This window comes from Megascapheus bottae, chromosome 5, assembly GCF_031878675.1.
Source record: "Megascapheus bottae isolate mThoBot1 chromosome 5, mThoBot2.hap1, whole genome shotgun sequence".
NCBI lineage: Eukaryota > Metazoa > Chordata > Mammalia > Rodentia > Geomyidae > Megascapheus > Megascapheus bottae.
Window position 1 is genome coordinate 75,832,253 of NC_143513.1, and position 20,029 is coordinate 75,852,281.

At 45.4% G+C, this 20,029-nt stretch overlaps 1 protein-coding gene across 1 annotated transcript in view; it reads right to left on the reverse strand.

Moving 5' to 3' along the window:
- Nucleotides 1-14,306, reverse strand: part of Kdm7a (lysine demethylase 7A) — a 66,415-nt gene extending 52,109 nt beyond the window's left edge. Inside the window, exon 1 of the mRNA XM_090333407.1 lies at nucleotides 14,113-14,306. Coding sequence (XP_090189533.1) covers nucleotides 14,113-14,306 — 194 coding nt within the window. The remainder of the gene's footprint in view (nucleotides 1-14,112) is intronic.
- Between the last annotated feature and the right edge of the window lie 5,723 nt (nucleotides 14,307-20,029).

A 20,029-nucleotide genomic window follows, 5' to 3' on the forward strand; every position in this document is an offset into this window, starting at 1 on the left:
TCCAACAGTTCTCACTTTAACTTACAACTTTAACATAATCCCAATATACATACTAGAAGCTTGTTCATAAAATTAAGACTGGTTGATCCCCAAATTTATATTGGAAAATAAATCTAGGAGAATAACCAGAAAAACACTGTAAACAAATAACTAGAGAACAAGACTGGCTTTTACTGCATTTTAAAATGTACCATATAAGACTGTAATTAAAACAGTGTGGAAGTGAAGACATAAATGAGCAGACCATAAATGTGGAACAGAACAGAAAGTAAAGAAAGACAGAAGTATGGACATGGCTCAAGTGGTAGAGCCAGTTTTAAGCTAAGGGATTGCACCCAGGTCCTGAGTTCAAGCCAAGTACTGGTATGCACACTCGCGAACACATACACAAATTGGCTGAAAAAGTACATACTCAAATACATATTAAATTTTTAGCATATGATATACTTGGGGGGGAGCATCTCAAAGCACTAAGGCAAATACAGTGCAGAAAAAATAAAAATCACATTCCTATTTAATACTGTATATAAGAAAATTCCAATGGACTAGGAGTCTAAACTTTAAAAATAAACTGTAAGTACAGAGAAAAACAAAACAATCCTCTTTTTTAATGTGGTAGAGAAAAGTAGACTAGAAACCAAACCCAATTTTTTTTAAAAGCGGACAAATATATTGTGTAGTGTTTGTTTTGAGATGTATCTCACTATATAGCTCAGATTGACCTGGAACTATGTTATCCAGACTGGCATTGATTCTATAATTCTCCTTAGTGTCCCAAATGCTTGGATTACAAATGTGTGACACCAAGGGTATCTCATAACTTTCTTTTTTAAAAGAAATTGTATGGCACAAAAATCACCATGAACAAAACCAAAAGGCAATTGAAATTTGGAGAACACTCGTGAAATATCAGAGAGAGAGCCCTAATACATGAAGAATTCGTCATGATTCAAGAACAGAGACCAGGTATGTTGGCATCTATCTGTAATCTCAGCACTCAAGAAGCTGAGAAAGGGACTGGGAATGTGGCTTAGTGGTAGAGTGCTTGCCTAGCATGCATGAAGCCCTGGGTTTGCTTCCTCAGTACCACATAAACAGAAAAAAGTAGAAGTGTCACTATGACTCAACTGGTAGAGTGCTAGCCCTGAACAAAAGATGCTCAGTGCCCAGGCCCTTAGTTCAAGCCACAGGACTAGGGAAAAAAAAGTGCGGGGGGGGGGGGGGGGGGGGGGGAGGAGACGGCGCAGAGACAGAAGGATCAGAAGGATCCCAAGATCCAGGCCAACCTGAGCTATACAATGAGCTTGCATAGAGATCATGTCTCCAGAAAAGAGAGACCAAGGACCAAAAGCAATATAAACAGATGATTCTTAAAAGAAGAGACTCTAAAAACAAAAACTGCTTTATTTATAGCTAGAGAAATGGAAACTCATCTATTTTTCAGCCATCGAATTGGCAAATATGAAAAACATGACAAGCTCTTGTGGCAAGGATGTGTTGAGAGACACTCTGTTGTAATCCCTGTACTTAGGAGGGGGAGGCAGGAAGGAGGAGGAGCATCAGGAGTTTCAGGCTAGCCTTGTCTCAAAATACCAAAACAAACTAGGTGTGGTTGGCTATGGCCTCTAATCTTAACTACTCCAGAGGCTCAGAACTGAAAAACTGATCAAAGCCACTCTGAGCAGAAGTCTATGAGACTCCATTTCCAATTAACCAACGAAATGTCAAACTAGAAGCATGGCTCAAGTGGTATAGCACCAGCCATAAACAAGAAAGAATAGTGAGCTTAGGCTCTGAAATGAAGCCCAGTAGACTTTTGGCAGGAATGTAAACAGATCTAGTCTCCTAGAAGAAAATCTAGTAATCCTAATAAAACAATATGTGTACTTACTTATTGACCAAGTAGTCCAGTTGCTAACAATCTAACTAAAAATAGCTCCAATGATATGAAATGTCACCAGTAGGTGACACAATGAACCCTGTGATAAAGTCTAGAACAGAAAAAAGTCCAACAATATGAAAACATATACATGCACAAAGTTATTCACGATAGATAGCACTGTTTCTAATTACAAAATACTATAAACAAGCCAAATGACCACCTGTGAGCAGCTGATCACACAAAAATGTACTACTTTACAGAAGTAATGAAACACTGAGGAAAGCCCTTCATGAACTAACATGGAATGATTTTCAGTAAATAAGTTTTAAAAAAGGAAAAATTGAAACTGAGGTAAGAAGTAACACTTCAAAAAGAAATGCATTCATTACCTGACATATAACTGTAACTCCTCTGTAACCTCCACTTTTATAAAAACAATGATTAATTAATATGCCTACTATAGGGGAGACCCTGAGTTTAGTTCCTAAAAAAGGGGGTAGAGAACTGTGGGTGTAGCTTAGTGGTAATCATCCATGAGCATAGCATTTGTGAAACCTGAGTTCTACTCCCACGTGTGCATATACACACACTTCAGAAGATAAACCATAAACTAGACACTACTCACAGAGGGCCAATGAAAACAGTGCAAGAACTGGGGCTGGGAGTTAGGACTAGTGGTAGAGTGCTTGCCTAGCATGCACAAAGCCCTAGGTTCAATTCCTGGGTACCACATATACCAAAAAAAAGCTGGAAATGGTGCTTGGCTCAAGTTGCATTGCACTATCTTTAGGCAGAAAATGTGTTCAAGGACAGTGCCCAGACCCTGAGTTCAAGCCCCAAGACTGGCAAGCAAAAAAAAAAAAAAAAAAAAAAAGTGCAAGAAGAAGGTAGTGATAAAGTTGAAGGAAGGATAAAGAGAAAGTGATATTTCTTAGTATGTCTTTCATATAACTGACATCTTAGAACCACATTAATATTTTACACACTTAAAACATAAGCCAATATAGGCTTGGAGTTTGGCCTAGTGGTAGAATGCTTGCCTAGAATACACGAAGACCCAGGTCCAATTTTTCCGTACCACATACATAGAAAAAGCCAGAAGTGGTGCTATGGCTCAAGTAGCCGAGTGCTAGCCTTGAGCAAAAAGTGTTCAAGAAAAGAAAAACAAAAGTCAGAAATGGTGCTGTGGCTCAAGTGGCAGAATGTTAGCCTTGAGCAAAAGGTGTTCAAGAAAAGAAAAAGCCAGAAATGCTGCTGTGGCTCAAGTGATAGAGTTCTTGCCTTGAGAAAGGACAGGGCCTAGGCCCTGAGTTCAAGCCCAGGACTGGAGAAAAATAAAAAAAAAGATAAGCCAACAATTGAAACCAATCAGTATGGAAAGAAATTTGTTTCTCATAAGGGAATAGGTTTACAGAGGATTCAAAATAATTAAGTGTTATAGACAAAAGAGAAGTTTTTCAATATTAGGCAAAAGTTACCAGTAGGAAAGGGAGAAGGCTAAAATGAACCCCGTGATAACGTCTAGAATGAAGAATATCATGAAAATTTACAATTTTTACTAAATGTGTGTAAAAGGTACAGACACAAATAAGAGATATGTGTGAATGTATGTGTGTGTTTAGTGTATTCCTAACTATGTCTACTGAGAAGACCTAGCAGATATGGTCTCTCTACTGCCAGATATACCTTGATTTCTAAACCCCACTCTCCAACAAAAAGGAACCAGGACTCACACAAATATATACAAACATTAACAAGTTGCTATTGAATAACACTATAGTTAATGCAATGGTGTAATAGTTTTATGAACAGAAAGCTAAGTAAACAATCTCTACCGTAATAAAATGTATCGTCAGAAAAAAACCAACTCCTTGGTAGCTAGCAGCTGGGAGATCAGCATCCTCCAGCTGTTTCAAAGCTGTGCAAATTATCTTGGAGCTTAAATTGCTCGAATCAACCAAGGCTTGGATTGTAATCAAACTCCTCTACACCTGTTCTCTTATTTTGAAGCTCCTCACTTTGAATCTTCAAAAATAAAAGAAAATTTGAAAACTCAATTTCATACCTAAGAACAAAGAATGTACAAGGGTAACAAGCAGTTATCAGTCTCAAATTAATGTTATGTTTTGTTCTGTTTTTCAAATCTGGACAAGAGAATTCTATGTTCTCTGGGGTAAACTATCTAAACTGCCACTGAAAACAAAAACAACCCCCACACACACATGTCAGCATTGGGGATGCTGAGACAGTAAGTAGGATCACAAGTTGGAAGCCAACCTGGGCTATTTGAGACCCTGGTTACGCGTCAACGCAGAAAGCAAAATGACATGATATTCAATAACCTATCTGTTTTCTTATAGGGAGATATATATTCACTTACTAAGTTTATATTTATAGTATTAACACTAAAGTAGTTCATCACTAAGGGTAAATATGTATAAACAAGATATATTAATAATTCTAATCTCTAATATTTTAAATTTTCTTATTATAAAAGAAAGTCCTAGGCCCGTGTTTATGAGATCTAAGTAAAATTTCTTAAACTTAAAAAAAAAAAAAAACAGTCCTAGATCTTGAACCCAGGATCTAGGCACTGTCTCTGAGCTTCTTTTGCTCAAGGCTAGCACTCTCTAGTACTTGAGCCACTTCCTGTACTGAGGAATTGAACCCAGGGCTTCAGCATGTTAGGCAAGCACTTTACCACTAAGTCCCATTCCCAGCCCAAATTGATTTTTTTGTTGTTGTTGTTCCAGGAATTTGAACTCAGGATCTAGGCCCTGTCCTTGAGCTTTCTCAAGGCTAGCGTTCTACCACTTGAGCCACAGCATCTCTTCCAGCTTTTTTTCTGTGTATGTGATACTGAGGAATCAAACCCAAGACTTTGTACATGCCAGGCAAGCACTCTACCACTAGGCCACACTCCAGCTCAAATCTTCTATTTTTGATAAATAAAATATTTGTAAGTATTCTGTCCCCAGAGAAGTTATAATTTTGATATATTTACACTGATTGTGTGTGTGTGTGTGTGTGTGTGTGTGTGTGTGTGTGTGTGTGTGTGTGTGTCTAAGAGCTTAAATTCATGGCCTGGGCACTGTTTCTGAATTTTTTTGATTTGGTCAGTCGTGGGGCTTGCTCTCTGGTCCCTGAGCTCTTCAGTTCAAGGCTATCGCCCTACCCCTTGATTTATAGTGCCATTTCATTTTCTAATGGTGAATTGGAGATAAGACTCACAGACGTTAGTGCCTGGGCTGGCACTGAACCACAATCCTCAGATCTCAGCCTCCTGAATAGCTAGGGTTACAGGTGTGAGTCACCGTGCTCGGCTATGTCCCTGAGTTTTTCTGCACAAGGATAGTACTCTACAACTTTCACTTGAGCCACAGCTACAGTTCTAGGGGTGTGTGTGTGCGTGTGTGCGTGTGTGTGTGCGTGTGTGTGCGTGTGTGTGTGTGTGTGTGTGTGTATAACTGGAAACAAAGTTACCCACATTTTCCTGCCTGAAGCTGGCTTCAAACCTTGATTCTCAGATCTCAGCTTTTTGAGTAGCTAGGATTACCAGCATGAGCCACCAGAGCCAAGCTAAGAAAATGATTTTTTTTTTTAAAGCACAAAAGAGTAAAATGTTGCCGGGCTCAACCTTGATGATCAAGGATCAAAGCCAGCCTGGGCACAAAAGAACCTGAGACTCTTATCTCCAATTAACTTCTAGAAAATGGGAAGCAGGGCATGGCTCAAGGGCAGGGAGGTAGCCTTGAGCTGAAGAGCTCAGGGCCAGCACCCAGGCCAAGTTCAAGACCCATGACCCATCAAAAAAAAAAAAAAAAGTAAAATGTTGGGGCCAGGAGCTTGGCCTAATGATAGAGTGCTTGCCTAGCATACACAAAGAAAACCTGGGTTCTATTCCTCAGTACCACATACATAGAAAAAGCCGGAAGTGGTGCTGTGCTTAAGTGGTAGAGCTCTAGCCTTGAGAAAGCCCAAGGACAGTGCTTAGGCCCTGAGTTCAAGTCCCAGGACTCCCCCCCACCCCCAAAATGTTTACAAGCCTTTCTCTCTGGAAATCAGTCTTCACACTCCCAAGAGAAACAAATAAGTCACTCAATCTCTTGCTAAATCAGCTGCTACCCAAAAGAAAACCTAGTACCACTACTGGACCAGATTGAAAGTGCTGCAGTCAGCCTCCCTGAGTTCACACCCTGTACCATCTGGAGTCTAGACCACCTAGGAAAGTCACTAAACTCTCTGGCCTGGGATTCTTCATCTGTAAAATAGAAATAATAACAACACTTATCCAACAATGTGACTATGAGAACTAGGTGAGTTAATTATGCATTTAATATCATTATAACAGTGCCTAGTTCTTGGTAAAACATTGAGTTAAGGGGCCAGGAGTTTGGCCTAGTGGTTAAAGTGCTTGCCTAGCATGCATGAAGACCCGGGTTCGATTCCTCGGTACCACATACATAGAAAAAAACCAGAAGTGGTGCTGAGGCTCAAGTGGTAGAGCTCTAGCCTTGAGAAAGTCCAAGGACAGTGCTCAGGCCCTGAGCTCAAGCCCAGGACTGGCAAAAAAAAAAAAAAAAAACCATTGAGTTAAGTATTCTAGTACTAACGAACTCCCTTCTAACAATATTACTGTAGATAAAACTCATATTTGCATTCATAAAGCATCAAAAATTTTTAAAAATTAACATGATTATTTAAGCCAACTCAAACATTTAAAGGTACTTGCTTCATGGATTATTATTACAAGAACCTTACTGGTCTCCCCAGTTTCATCTTTATCTCCCACCAGTCTATTCTTCATGAAATAGCCAATGACACAGAGACAGAAACACAGACAGACAGACAGACAGACAGACACACACACACACACACACACACACACACACCCTGCCACCACTGCCATCACCACCATCACCACACCACCACATGCTAGGGATCAAACCCAGGGCTTCACACAAACTAGGCAAGTATGCTCTTAACACTAAGATATACCCCCAGCCACAGCAGTCTTTTTAAAGGTTTTAACAGCTTAATTACTCCTCCAATCAAAGCAAACCATTTTCTTGAAGTAGAATCCAAAAGTAATATTAGATCGGCCTACAAGAGTAGATGTTTCCCCTCACTTCCCTCCAAATGAATATTCTATTTTTCCCTAGAAAATGACAAGCATGGCCCACTCTCATGACACTGGACTTCATTTTCCTTTGCCCCAGCATTCTGTGGACATCCTTGAGCACAAAGGCCTACCATATGAAAGTAGCATTAAGCCAGAAGTCAGTGGCTCATACCTGTAATACTAGCTACTCAGGAAGGTAAGATCTGAGAATCAAGGTTCGAAGCCAAATCAGTTAAGTAAAGTCCATGAGAGTCTTACCTCCAATTAACTACTCAAAAGCCAGAAGTAGAGCTGTGGCTTAAGTGGTAGAGCACAAAAGCTGAAGGATAGCAACCCAGGCCCTGAGTTCAAGCCCCAGGACTGGCCAAAACGAAAAATGTAAAGCCTGGTACATGGCTCACGCCTGTAATCCTGGCTACTCAGGAAGCTAAGATCTGAGGATCACAGTTCAAACCCAGCCTGGGTACAAAAATTTTTGTCCATGAGACTACAGATGTCAGTGGTTCACACCTATAATCCTGGCTACTCTGGAAGCTGAGATCTGAGAATCAAGGTTTGAAGCCAACTCAGTAAGTAAAGTCTATGACTGTCTTACTTCTAATTAACCACTAGAAAACCAGAAGTGGTGCTGTGGCTCAAGGGGTAGGGCGGCAGCCTTGAGCTGAAGAGTTCAGGGACAACGCACAGGCCCAGAGTTCAAGTCCCACGACCGGCCAAAAAAAAAAAAAATTAAGCATTACTACCACTCAACCGTCTCTCCACAACACTCATCACTCATATGTCATAGGTATTTGTGCATCTCCCAAGTAGTATCTCCCTGGCTAGAATATGTCAGCAGAGAGCAAGAATTTTTATTCTACTCAATGCAACATGCTCGGCAACAAGAACTTCTCACCTTGGCTGGGAGTTTGGCCTAGTGGTAGACTGCTTGCCTAGCATGCACTAAAACCAGGCTCAATTCCTCAGTACCACATACATAGAAAAAGCCAGAAGTGGATCAAAAGTGTAGAGCTCTAGTCTTGAGAAAGCCCAAAACCAGTGTTCAGGCTCTGATTTAAAGCCCCCGGACTTGGGGGTTGGAGGGAAGAAAAAAAAGAAACATCTCACCTAACCCAGGTGCCAATGGCTCATGACCTACAATCCTCTCAGGAGGCTGAGATCTGAGGATCATAGTTGGAAAACCAGCTTAGGCAGAAAAGTGTCCAGAAGACTCTTGTCTCCAGTTAACCACTCAAAAAACCCAAAGAGGAGTTGTGGTCAAAGTGGTAGAGCACTAGCCTTCAGCAAAATAAAAAGAGCTCAGGAATAAAGGCCATGAGCTGAGTTCAAGCTCCACAACTGACCAAAAAAAGAACAGCTCCTAGTATATTACGAATTCTTTTCTTTCCTTTTTTGTTTTTTTGTTGTTGTGTTGGTTGTGTTGATGCTGGTCCTAAGCAATTCAGCTCAAGGCTAACCTTACTACTTTGAGGCACAACACCATTTCTCTAAGTTGAAATCATTTAATGATAAAACACAAGAGACAATTCCATTTCCATGCGGAACAAAAAACAAAATTATAAAAATATGAGCCAGGAGTGTAGCCTAGTGGTAGAGTGCTGGCCTAGCATACACAAAGCCCTGGGTTTGATTCCTCAGTACCACATACACAGAAAAAGTTAGAAGTGGTGCTGTGGTTCAAGTGGCAGCACACTAACCTTGAACAAGTAACTAAGGACAGCGCCTAAGCCCTGAATTCAAGCCCCAGGACTGACAAAAAAAAAAAAAAAACTACATCAGCCAGCAAATAGCTATTTTTTTATTCTGTTTATGTGGTACTGAGAAGTCGAGGGCTTCATGCAATGCTAGGCAAGCACTCTACCATCAAGCCATATTCCCAGTCCAAATAGCTACTATAAAATAGTTAACTATAAAACTGTTTGCCTGGGGCCAGGTGTTTGGCCTAGTGGTAGAGTGCTTGCCTAGCATGCACGAACCTGGGTTCGATTCCTCGGTACCACATATAGAAAAAAGCCTGAAGTGGTGCTGAGGCTCAAGTGGTAGAGCTCTAGCCTTGAGAAAGTCCAAGGACAGTGCTCAGGCCCTGAGCTCAAGCCCAGGACTGGCAAAAAAAAAAAAAAAAATGTCTGCCTGGTGCCAACAGCTCACACCTGCAATCATAGCTACAGAGGAGGCTGAGATCTGAGGATCACCGTTCAAAGCCAATCAGTAAAGTCTGAGATCCTTCTCTCCAATTAGCCACCAAAAACGACAAAAATGGAGCTGTGGTTCAAGTGGTAGAAGTCTTAATCTTGAGTTAAAAAAAACTTAGGCCCTGAGTTCAATCCCAGGACCCGAGGGATGGGAGAGGAGGACTAATTTTAGTGATTAACTTCCATTTCAGTATAAGAGTAGAGAACATTAATCTTGAACAAAAAAGCTCAGGGACAGTGCCCAGGCACTAAGTCCAAACCCCCAGGCATGCTTACAGCCACACACACACACACGTGTGCATGCACATGCACACACAGGATAACATGTACAGACATACCTCAAATGTTAAAACAGTGATTGTCTGTCAAAGACATGGATACTTTTATACCATTTTCTTTTCTACACATTCCAATTTTTATGTAATATTTTACTTTTTAACATCAAAAGAATATGAGGGGGCTGAGAATGTGACTTAGGGGAAGAGTGCTCGCCTGGGTTCCATTCCTTAGTACCATGTAAACTGAAAAAAAACAGAAGCGGTGCTGTGGCTTAAGTGGTAGAGTACTAGACTTGAGCAAAAGAAGCTCAGGGGCAGTGCCCAGACCCTGAGTTCAAGCCCTAGGACTAAAGGGAAAACAAACAAACAAAAAACCTCTGTAACTTCAGGATAAGGAATATGGATGGGAGTGGGAAAAGTGGGAAAATAAATGGATGAGGTGACACCAACCAAGAAGCTTTGTACTCATAGCCTGACTTACAAAATTACGACCACTCTGTACAAGGGGCTTGAACTCTGCCTGGGCACTGTCCCTAAACTCTTCAGCTCAAGGCTACCCCCTACCTTTGAACCAAGCCCCACTTCCATTTTTCTAGAGGTTAATTGGAGATAAGAGTCTCAGGTCCTTTTGTGCCCAGGCTGGCTTTGAACCTTGATCCTCAGATCTCAGCCTCAGGCATGAGCCACCACAACCATCTTGTATTCAACCTCTTACCCTTCTTCTCTGCTGCAGATGGCTTATTTTTGGAAATCTGACAGTCTGTCAAGGTTTGTTATTCCTTTAGGGGTCCATTCTTATAGAAGCAAATATTTAATCATTAATACATTAGAAAGTTTGCTCCGTTCAAAAACTCCCTTATGTACAATAAATATTAGTCATTATGCAAAGTAGCTGCTAGCAACTCAGGTGGTTGAGAACTAGAAGATCTTGGTTCAAAACAGCACAAGCAGGGGCCAGGAGTTTGGCCTAGTGGTAGAGTGCTTGCCTAGCATGCACAAAGACCCAGGTTCAATTCCTCAGTACCACATATGTAGCAAAAAGCCAGAAGTGGTGCTGTGGCTCAAGTGATAGAGCCCTACCTCTGAGAAAATCCAGGAACAGTACTCAGACCCTGAGCCCAAGCCCAGGACTGGGGAAAAAAAAAAAAAAAAAAAAAAAAAAAACAGCACAAGCAGAAAACTGTGAGACTTTGCCTCCAAAGTAACAAAAAAGCAGTCTGGAGGCCTGGCTCAAAAGGTAGAACATCAGCAGAGCAAGTAAGGCCCGATGATGAGTACAAGGCTCTGAATTCACACTCTTAACACTGCCAGTAAATAAAATACTGATTATAAGGAAAACATGTGTATTCTAAATTACCAATGTTTCATTCAAAATCAAAATTTACTAAAAACATACTATGTTTAAGCCAGGCACGGGTGTAATCCTAACTACTCAGGAGGCTGAAGTCTATCTGAGGATCACTGTTTGGAGTCAACTAGGTCAGAAAAAGTACTTGAGACTTAGCTCCAATTAGCTATCAAAAAGCTGGAAATAGAGCAGGGAGTTTGCCCTAGTGGTAAAGTGCTTGCCTGGCATGCATGAAGACCTGGGTTTGATTCCTCAGTACCACATACATGAAAAAAAATGCCAGAAGTAGTGCTGTGGCTCAAGTGGTAGAGCTCAAGCCTTCAGAGAAACCAAGGATAAAGCTCAGGCCCTGAGCCCAAGCCCAGGACTGGCAAAAAAAAAAAAAAAAAAAAAAAGGCTGGAAATAGAGCTGTGGCTCAAGTGATAGAGAACTAATTTCGAACAAACAAACTCAGGCACAGTATCCATGCCAACTTTTAACAAGAGAATCACATTAAAATCTCAAGGACTGATGGTTAAAAAGACGCTTGGCTTGGGGCCAGCAGATTGGCCTAGTGGTAGAGTGCTTGCCTAGCATGCACAAAGACCCAGGTTTGATTCCTCCATACCACATACATAGAAAAAAAAGCCAAGACTAGTGCTATGGCTCAAGTGGTAGAGCTCTAGCCTTGAGAAAGCCCTATGGCCTAGTAATAGAGTGCTTGCCTAGCATGCAGGAAACCTGGGGTTCAACTCCTGAGTAGCACATACACAGAGAAAGCTGGAAGTGGAGCTGTGACTCGAGTGGTGGACTGCCAGCCATGAGAAGCCCCATGTTCAGGCCCTGAGTTCAAGCCCCAGGGCTGGCAAAAAAAAAAAAAGACCCTGGACTCAAAAACAGTACAATCATTTCTGCAAATAAGTTACTGGGAATGTGGCTTAGTGGTAGAGTGTTTAAATAGCATGCATGAAGCCCTAGGTTCTATTCCTCAGTACTACATAAACAGAAAAGGCAGAAAATGGTGCTGTGGGTCAAGTGGTAGAGTGCTAGCAACAAAAGAGGCTCACAGACAGTGCCCAGGCCTGAGGTCACGCCCCAGGACTGACCAAAAAAAAAAAAAAGTTACACATATTTTGTGGCAAAGTATAGACAAGATGCTTGTTTTGATTTCTCTGACTCCTTCAGATACGCTCTTTATTTCAACTTCTCCTGCATTTAAATGTATAACAAAATTCTCCAGAACATATTTGAAGTTTTTCATCGCTTTAATATTGTTACCTAAATCAAGAAAAAAAATCTAGTTTAAAATTTGCTAACCTATCAAATTCTCCACATTGCACAATGGACCAGATTGCATAAAAATAGTTCTTTGAAAACAAACATTGAGGGCCGAGAGTGTAGCCTAGCGGTGGAGTGCTTGCCTAGCATGCACAAAGCCCTGGGTTCGATTCCTCGGTACCACATACACAGAAAAAGCCAGAAGTGGCACTGTGGCTTTAGTAGTAGGGGCCTGGAGTGGCAGTGCCTAGGCCCTGCATTCTAGCCCCAAGATTGGCCAAAAACAAAAAGTAACAAAAAAAAAAAAACATCAGTTCAAACTAATAGAAGAACCCATGATAATTTAAACAAGTAGCAGAACTGAAATATTCCTCCATCATCTGTCAACCTGTTCAAGATTGCCCTTACATAAGGAGGACACTGGCCTCCTTTTAAAGTGTTCAGTTTGTTGTTGAGGGGGAGGGCGTGTGTGTATGTCTCATTTCCTGTTGTCAGACTGGGCTACGCTAAACACTGATTACGGAAATCTAACTGTACTTGAAAATTAGGGAAAACCATACCTAGCACTCAACACTAAAAGGACCCTTTAATTTAAACGGCTTTTGCTCGTAGGACCAGTAGAGGGAGACTAAGACATCTGGCCTGGTCGTGCAGTGTTTCTGTAAAATGGGGAGGGGGAGCGGAGGCTGTATTTAAATGTCCTGCTGTCAATCAAAGGACACTTCCCACAATCACAGTCACCATCCCAGCTATTACTCCCGAGCGTGCTCTCGCCGACATACAACACTCCACGGTGTCCAGGAAACCTGCTTCCCCGAAAGGTGACCGCAGGCTTTGCCACAACATCCAAATAAGGACTTTGGGAGCCCAACCCCAACTAGTTTCTTTGTTTAAATGCCGGCGAATCCCTCCCACGCCGGAGTCAAGAGGCTGTGGCGCCGCCCTTTATTAGCCTCACACTTTGATTACAAAACACACGAGTCGGCGGCCTGGCTGCGGAGGCGGCCCGAGCTCTCACAAACGTCAAACCCCAAGCGCGGTGGCGGCGGCGGCGGCGGCGGCGGCGGCGGCAGGAGACCGAATCCCAGGACCTCGTCCGCCCCTTTCGCCGCATCGCCCCAAAGTTGACTGGCCGTGGTGCCCGGGCCACGGCCCGCCGTCCCGGTGTCGCCGGCCCCCCGGGCACCCGCCCCGGACTCTGTAAAGTTTGAGCATCGGCGCGAGGGCCCCTTGGGGCGCCGGGGGGTGGGTGGGGGGAGTTCCCGGGAGCCGTCCCCGCCGCCCGCCCGCCGCTCTCCCCGCCCGCCCGCCCCCGGGCGACAAGGGGGTGTGTTGCGGGGTGGGCCCGCGGCCAGCCAACCTGCGCCGCCGCCGCGGCCCGGCCCCGCCAACCCGCACCTCGCGAGCCCCGCGAGCGCCTCATCTGTTGCTCTGTTTACTCGCCCGGCCCCGCCACGCCGCCGCCCGCCGCCGCCGCGGTCGTCCCGCGGACCCCCCCCCGTCCCACCAACCCACCGGCCGAGGAAGTTTGATAAGACGGGAGGGGGGCGCGACGGGACCCCGCGGCCGCCCGGAAACCGGTGGGGCACGGCGGCCGCCCAGGCGGGCGCAAGGGTGGACGGACGACTCGGGCCGGAGCCCCGGACGCAACCGGGCGGCGGAGGTGGCCCGGGCGGCGGCGCGCGATGGGCTGCGGGCCCTGCCGGCGCCCCGCCGCCGCCCCCGCCGCGCCGCCCGCCGCGTCCGCTCGCCCAGGCTCCCCCTGCCAACTTCTCCGCCCGCCCCTTTGTTCCTGTTTGTGGTGGCGACTCTTCGCCCGGGCCGGGAGAGCCCCACCGGCTCCCCTCGGCAGCCGGCCCGGCCGCCGGGGGCCCCGCGTGCCCCTCTCCCCGGCCCGCAGACGAGGCACCGGGTTCCCGAGGCGCGGCGCGCGGCGCGGCGGACCAGCGGGAGGGAGGCTCGGACGGCCGGCGGCGGCGGCGGCGGCGGCCGCGGGTCGGTGGCCGGCGGCCGGGCTGAGGGGTTTATTTACCTGCCGTGGAACCAGTCCTTGCAGATATCGCATTCGATCATGAAGCGGTTCACGTCGTACGGCTGCCGGCACACACAGTACACCGGAGGGGGTGGCGGAGGTGCCGAGGCCCGGCCCGGAGCCGCCACCGACACGGCTGCCGCGGCGGCTCCAGCTGCTGCTCCCGCGGCCACCGCCGCCGCCGCTCCGGCCATCTTTAAAACACACACACACACACACACACACACACGCTCCCTCGCTCGCTGCTCCACTCGCCTACTGGAGCGAGCGCAGCCGCCAGCCAGCGCCGCCTCCTGCAGCAGCCGGAGCAGCAGCCGCGGAGCGGCGGCGGCGGCGGCGGCGCGGCGGCGGCGGCGGCGGCGGCAGCGGCGGCGGCACCTCAGTGCGCGCGCGCGCTAGGACGCGGCAGCAGAGGCGGAGGGGGCGCGCGCGACGACGCGCGAGCTAGTCCGGCTGCTTCCGGCGCTCGGCGCGGGGCCGTGCGTCGCGCGCACGTCGCCGTCGTCCGCCCGGGGCGCGCGCTCCCAGGTCCCCTCCGCGAGGACGCGCGCGGCTCGGGACTGAGGAGGGCAGGCGGGAGCGTGCGAGAAGCCGGCTTTGCTCCGGCTGGAGGAAGTTCTGGCGGAGTGCGAAGGGGGCAGACGTTGCGCCTGGGTTCTAAAGCGGGCTGGGGAGGAAGTTTCCGCCGGCCACTGACGCCTCGCCACCGGGGAGCAGCCGCCCTCGGATGACGGGGGATGCCGCCCCCGTCCGACGTGAGTCCCAGCCCTGGTGACACACCGCGCGATGGTGCCTCCGTAGGAATGCTCGCCGAATCCACTCCAAGTCCGTTCCCAGGGGCGGCGGGAGGAGCGGGGGAGAGGGTGCCGATGGGGGAAGAGGGCTGTCCCCGAGAGGAATTCATTCGATATCCGCCACCCAGGGGGACCAGCCTGGAAGTGGGGTTGGTGGCGAGAGGAATGGACTGTCAGTAAGGTCGCTTCCTTCCTATTCCCTAGGTGGGAGCAGGAGGACGTTGGAAGTGACTTCTCCTGGGAAATGATTTTTCCCCTGCGTCATGCACGGGCCGTCTGTAAACATGGTCCAGCTACTGACTGAAGAACTGAGACTTACCGGTGGCTCGAGTTCTGCAGACATTTACATCTGTAGGAAAGCCCTGTAGCTAACTCGATGGATGATTTCCTCATCTGGCCTCTGGACAGAGAATTTGCCTTTATTTTGTATATGTGGTACTGAGGAATTGAACCTAAGGTTTCATGCATGCTAGGCAAGCACTCTATCACTGAGCCACATTTCTCTGCCCCCTTTTATGGTTCAAGGCTTTATAAATAAAACTGGAACTAAATTTATCTTTACTCAGCATCCAGTCCACTTTCTGCTATATAATTATAAGAAAACCCTGAAAATCAGAGTTGGTCACAAACTTAGTTGACTTGAAGCATGTTTCTTGTGGAGAAAAAAGTCATTGTAACTTTGCCATGTGTTCAGAGGTATCATGGATTGGTGAAGTGAACTGAGCCCTGTGTACAGAGCCCGCTTTGAGTTTTTGTTTGTTTGGTTTTTTTTTTTTGCCAGTCCTAGTGCTGGAACTCAGGCCCTGGGCACTGTCCTTGAGCTCTCTCAAAGCTAGTGCTCTACCACTTGAGCCACAGAAGCACTTCCAGTGTATGTGGCAACCAAAGAATCAAACCCAGGGCTTCGTGCATGCACTTTTTCACTAGGCCAAACTCTAGGCCCTCAGAGCCTGCTTTATGTAGCCTAGGTCACTGGCCAAATCGCTGTCTTGAATTGGATCCCTGAAGATCTGGCCAAAGAAAAATAAGGCATTACAATATCTTCCTTAATTACTTCACGTGTGGAGAGTTATTTTTGTATGTGTGTGCCAGCACTGGAGCTTGAACTCAGGGCCTGGGCCATTATCCCTTAGCTTTTTCCACTCAATGCTGGTGCCCTGCCATTTGAGCCACATCTCTATTTCAGATTTTTGCTGGTAAATTGGAGATACAATTCACATGGGTTTTCCTGCTCTAGGCTGGCTTCCAACTGCAATCATCAGATCTCAGCTTCCAAAGTAGCTAGGACCACAGGCACTGGAGGTCAGCATTCACTGAGTTTTAACAGGAAGCAAAAGAATAGATGTTAGCATCATTTGCAGGGGAGGAGGGCAGAATTGTCCGGACAGCACAACAGAATCTGAAGGGAGGCACAGAACCTGTCCTGTCAATAAGTGAGGAGGGTACCCAGACAGGAAGCAGCAGATGTATGGTGTTCTCAGGACCACTCGACTGGGATGGCAGGATGGGGACACAGAGGAAATTTTTAGTGGCAAACTGCGTACATCATAGTTATGTACATGGGTTTGGAGTTCACAAACTACTATCTCTGGGACAACTTCTGCTTGAATTTTAGTTTCTTTCATTTTAATGGGGATGATAAGAATATCTGCTTTGTAGCACTGGGTACATTCAATGAGATAATGAATTGCTGAGCACAGGTCTTGGCACATATACCACGTAGACGCTATTTATAATTATAAATATTTTGTTACATGTGTATTAATAGTAATAGGACTAAGGAGCAGCCAGAAAGTTAGGATAAAGACTAAGAGAATATTATCCCAGATCAGAGGGAGACAACATTTAAGAAAGAAAATACCTAGCAGAAAGACACCTATGTGGAACTCCTTTGCCTTTCTAACTTATGGACACTGATTCCTTAAGTACATTTGTTTTTCTGCTTGTATTTTTTAATTTCTTTCCTTTTTTTTTTTTTGTGTTGCCACTTGAGCCCACAGTTTCACTGCCGGCTCTTTTGCTGTTTGTCTTGGGGTTTTTGGTTGTTGTTGTTGTTGTGACTTTGTTTTTATTTTTTATTTATTTTTTTTACCCATCCGAGGGACTGAACTCAGTGCCTGAGTACTGTCCTTGGGCTTTCTTCAAGGCTGGTGCTCTACCACTTGAGCCACAGCACCACTTCCGGCTTCTCTATATAAGTGGTAATGAGGAATGCATCTTCATGCACGCTAGGCAAGCACTCTGCCACTAGGCCAAACTCCCTGCCCACTGTTTGTCTATTTGTAATGCTCTACTTTACCACAAATCCTCATTTCTCACAAAGGAATGTTTGCTCCAACCAAACAAGTCTGCGTCCTATTTCTACCAATACTTTTCCTTCTCCATAATTGTGTCTGCTAGTCTCCTCCTTGGAAAGCAGGCATACTTCATAAGTGTTTCTTTAAGTCACTGACATGCCATCAATGACAGAGATTTGGTTTGTATAGCATTGTACGTTTCTTGACTCTAGAGGACCCAGGAAACAGCCTTCATACTGTTGTAGTAAGAAGGCTGGGAATTTTCAACTGTACTGAGTTAGAGGGAAGAGAATAATGTGTGTCCAGGGAGAATAGATCTTGAGGAAGGAGTATGTCACTAGTGCTGGGAAAAAGGACCACAGAGTCCCAGGAGAGAAAGCTGGATCAATATGCAAAACTCAGCAGTCTTGTGGACCATTGGCCTGGTTTTCCCCAGAAGTTAGAGAAAATTCTCTACTGACAACCTTGGTTAAGATGTTATTAAAGAAAATTGTCAACTGGGCGCCATGGCTCACACCTGCAATCCTAGCTACTCAAGAGACTGAGATCTGAGGATCTCGGTTCAAAGCCTGCAGGGCACTAAAGAACGAGAGACTCTTATCTCCAATTAACTTCTACAAAATGGGAAGTGGGACTGTGGCTCCAGGGGTGGAGCAGTAGCCTTGAGCTGAAGAGCAGGGATAGCCCAAGGCCCAGAGTTCAAGCCCCATGACCCCTCAAAAAAGAAAGACAGACAAAAATTGTCATCACATTGGGTGTATTCAAAGTGCAAATGTAAGAATATAAACAATAGGCCGGGTGCCTGTGACTCACACCTGTAATCCTTTGCTACTAAGGAAGCTGAGATCTGAGGATCACAGATCAAAGCCAGCCTACGCATGAAAGTTCATGCACTTCTTATATCCAACTAACCACCAGAAAACCAGAACTGGTACTGTGACTCAAAGTGGTAGAACACTACCAGCCTTGAGCTGAAGAACTCAAGGGACAGAACCAGGCCCAGAGTTCAAGCCCCCCGACCAAAAAAAAAATGTTATCATAGGCAGGCACAGTAGCTCACGCCTATCATCCTAACTACTCAGAGATCAGGCAGAGATCACAGCACTGTTTGAGGCCAGCTTGGTAATAAAAGTTTAGGAGATTCCATCTCACCCTATAACTGGGCACCTGTTATTCCAGCCACAGAGAAGCACACAGGTGCAATGACACTTACTTACCATCCTCAGCAATGTGCAGAAGCACAGGAGGAGGACTGCAGTCCAAAGCAGCCTGGACATAAAGCAAGAACTTGCCTTGAAAGTAACCAAAAGACTGGAGGTATGGTTCCAGTGGTAGAGTGCCTTGATTTGAAAGTATGAGTACAGTCCCCAATACTGGGAGAAAAAAAAAATCATTAAAAAGGGAGGGTTACTGGGAATGTGACTTAGTGGTAGAGTGCTTGCTTAGCATGCTTGAAGCCCTGGGTTCAATTCCTCAGCACCACATACATAGAAAAACACTGAAGTAGCACTGTGGCTCAAGTGGTAGAGGGCTATCCTTGAGCACAGACATGCTCAGGGACAGTGTCCAGCCAGGTACTGAGTTCAAGCCCTGGGCCCAGCCAAAAAAAAAAAAAAAGGACAGGGTTGGGGGTGTGGCCTAGTGGTAGAGTGCTTGCTTAGCATTCACAAGGCCCTGCGTTTGATTCCTTGGTACCACATACACAGAAAAAGATAGAAGTGATATTGTAGCTCAAGTGACAGAGCACTAGCCTTGAGAAAGCTCAAAGACAGGGTCCAGGCCCTAAGTTCAAGCTTCAGGACTAGGAAAAAAAAAGACAAGCCAGGCACCAATGGCTCATGGCTGTAATCCTAGCTACTCAAGAGGATGAGATCTGATGATCACAGTTCAAAGCCATGATAGGCACAAAAGTCTGTGAGACTCCTATCTCCAATTAACCACCAGAAAACTGGAAGTGGTGCTGTGGCTCAAAGTGAATTAATAATCATCTATCAGCACTTCAGTTCTGACTCATCCAACTCATTATTAAACAAAAAATAAGTATACATAATTTAAAAGGACAAGCTTGAACACTTCTGGCTTTTTCTGTTTATGCAGTACTGAAGACTTGAACCCAGGGCTTTATGCATGCTAGGGAAGTACTCTACCACTAAGCCACATTCCCAAACATTTTTTTCTCTTTTTTTTTTTGGCCAGTCCTGGTGCTTGAACTCAGGGACTAGGCACTATCGTTAGGCTTTATTAAGGCTAGTATTCTTCCATTTCAGCCACAGCACCACTTCCAGCTTTTTCTGTATATGTGGTACTAAGGAGTCAAACCCAGAGCTTTGTGCATGCTAGGCAAGAACTCTACTACTAGGTCATACTCATAGCTTTTTTTTTTTTTTTTTTGGTCATAGGGCTTAAACTCAGGGTTTGGACACTATCCCTGAGCTCTTTTACTAATGCTCTACTACTTTGAGCTACAGCACCATTTCCAGATTTCTTTTTTATATTTAGAGTTGTATTTGTCTTCCAGAAACCAAAACTCTATGGAACCATTGTTTCATTAAGCATTACAATCCAAATGACTTATGAAATGATAAGGTACAACTTGTTATTTACTAGGTTTGGTTTTCTCAGTGGGGTGGTGCTTTTATATGTGTTTGTATATAGAGTCTCCTAATTTACCTACAGCTGTCTCCCCACCCCTCTATCCCAAATCTGATAAGACATGGCACTTGTGGGCATGTGCCACATATATAAACAGTATGAACACAGAAGGAAAAGTTGAGAACCACTACAGTGCCTTCTAATAAAGAGTTCTGTGTATGAAGCTGGGCATGC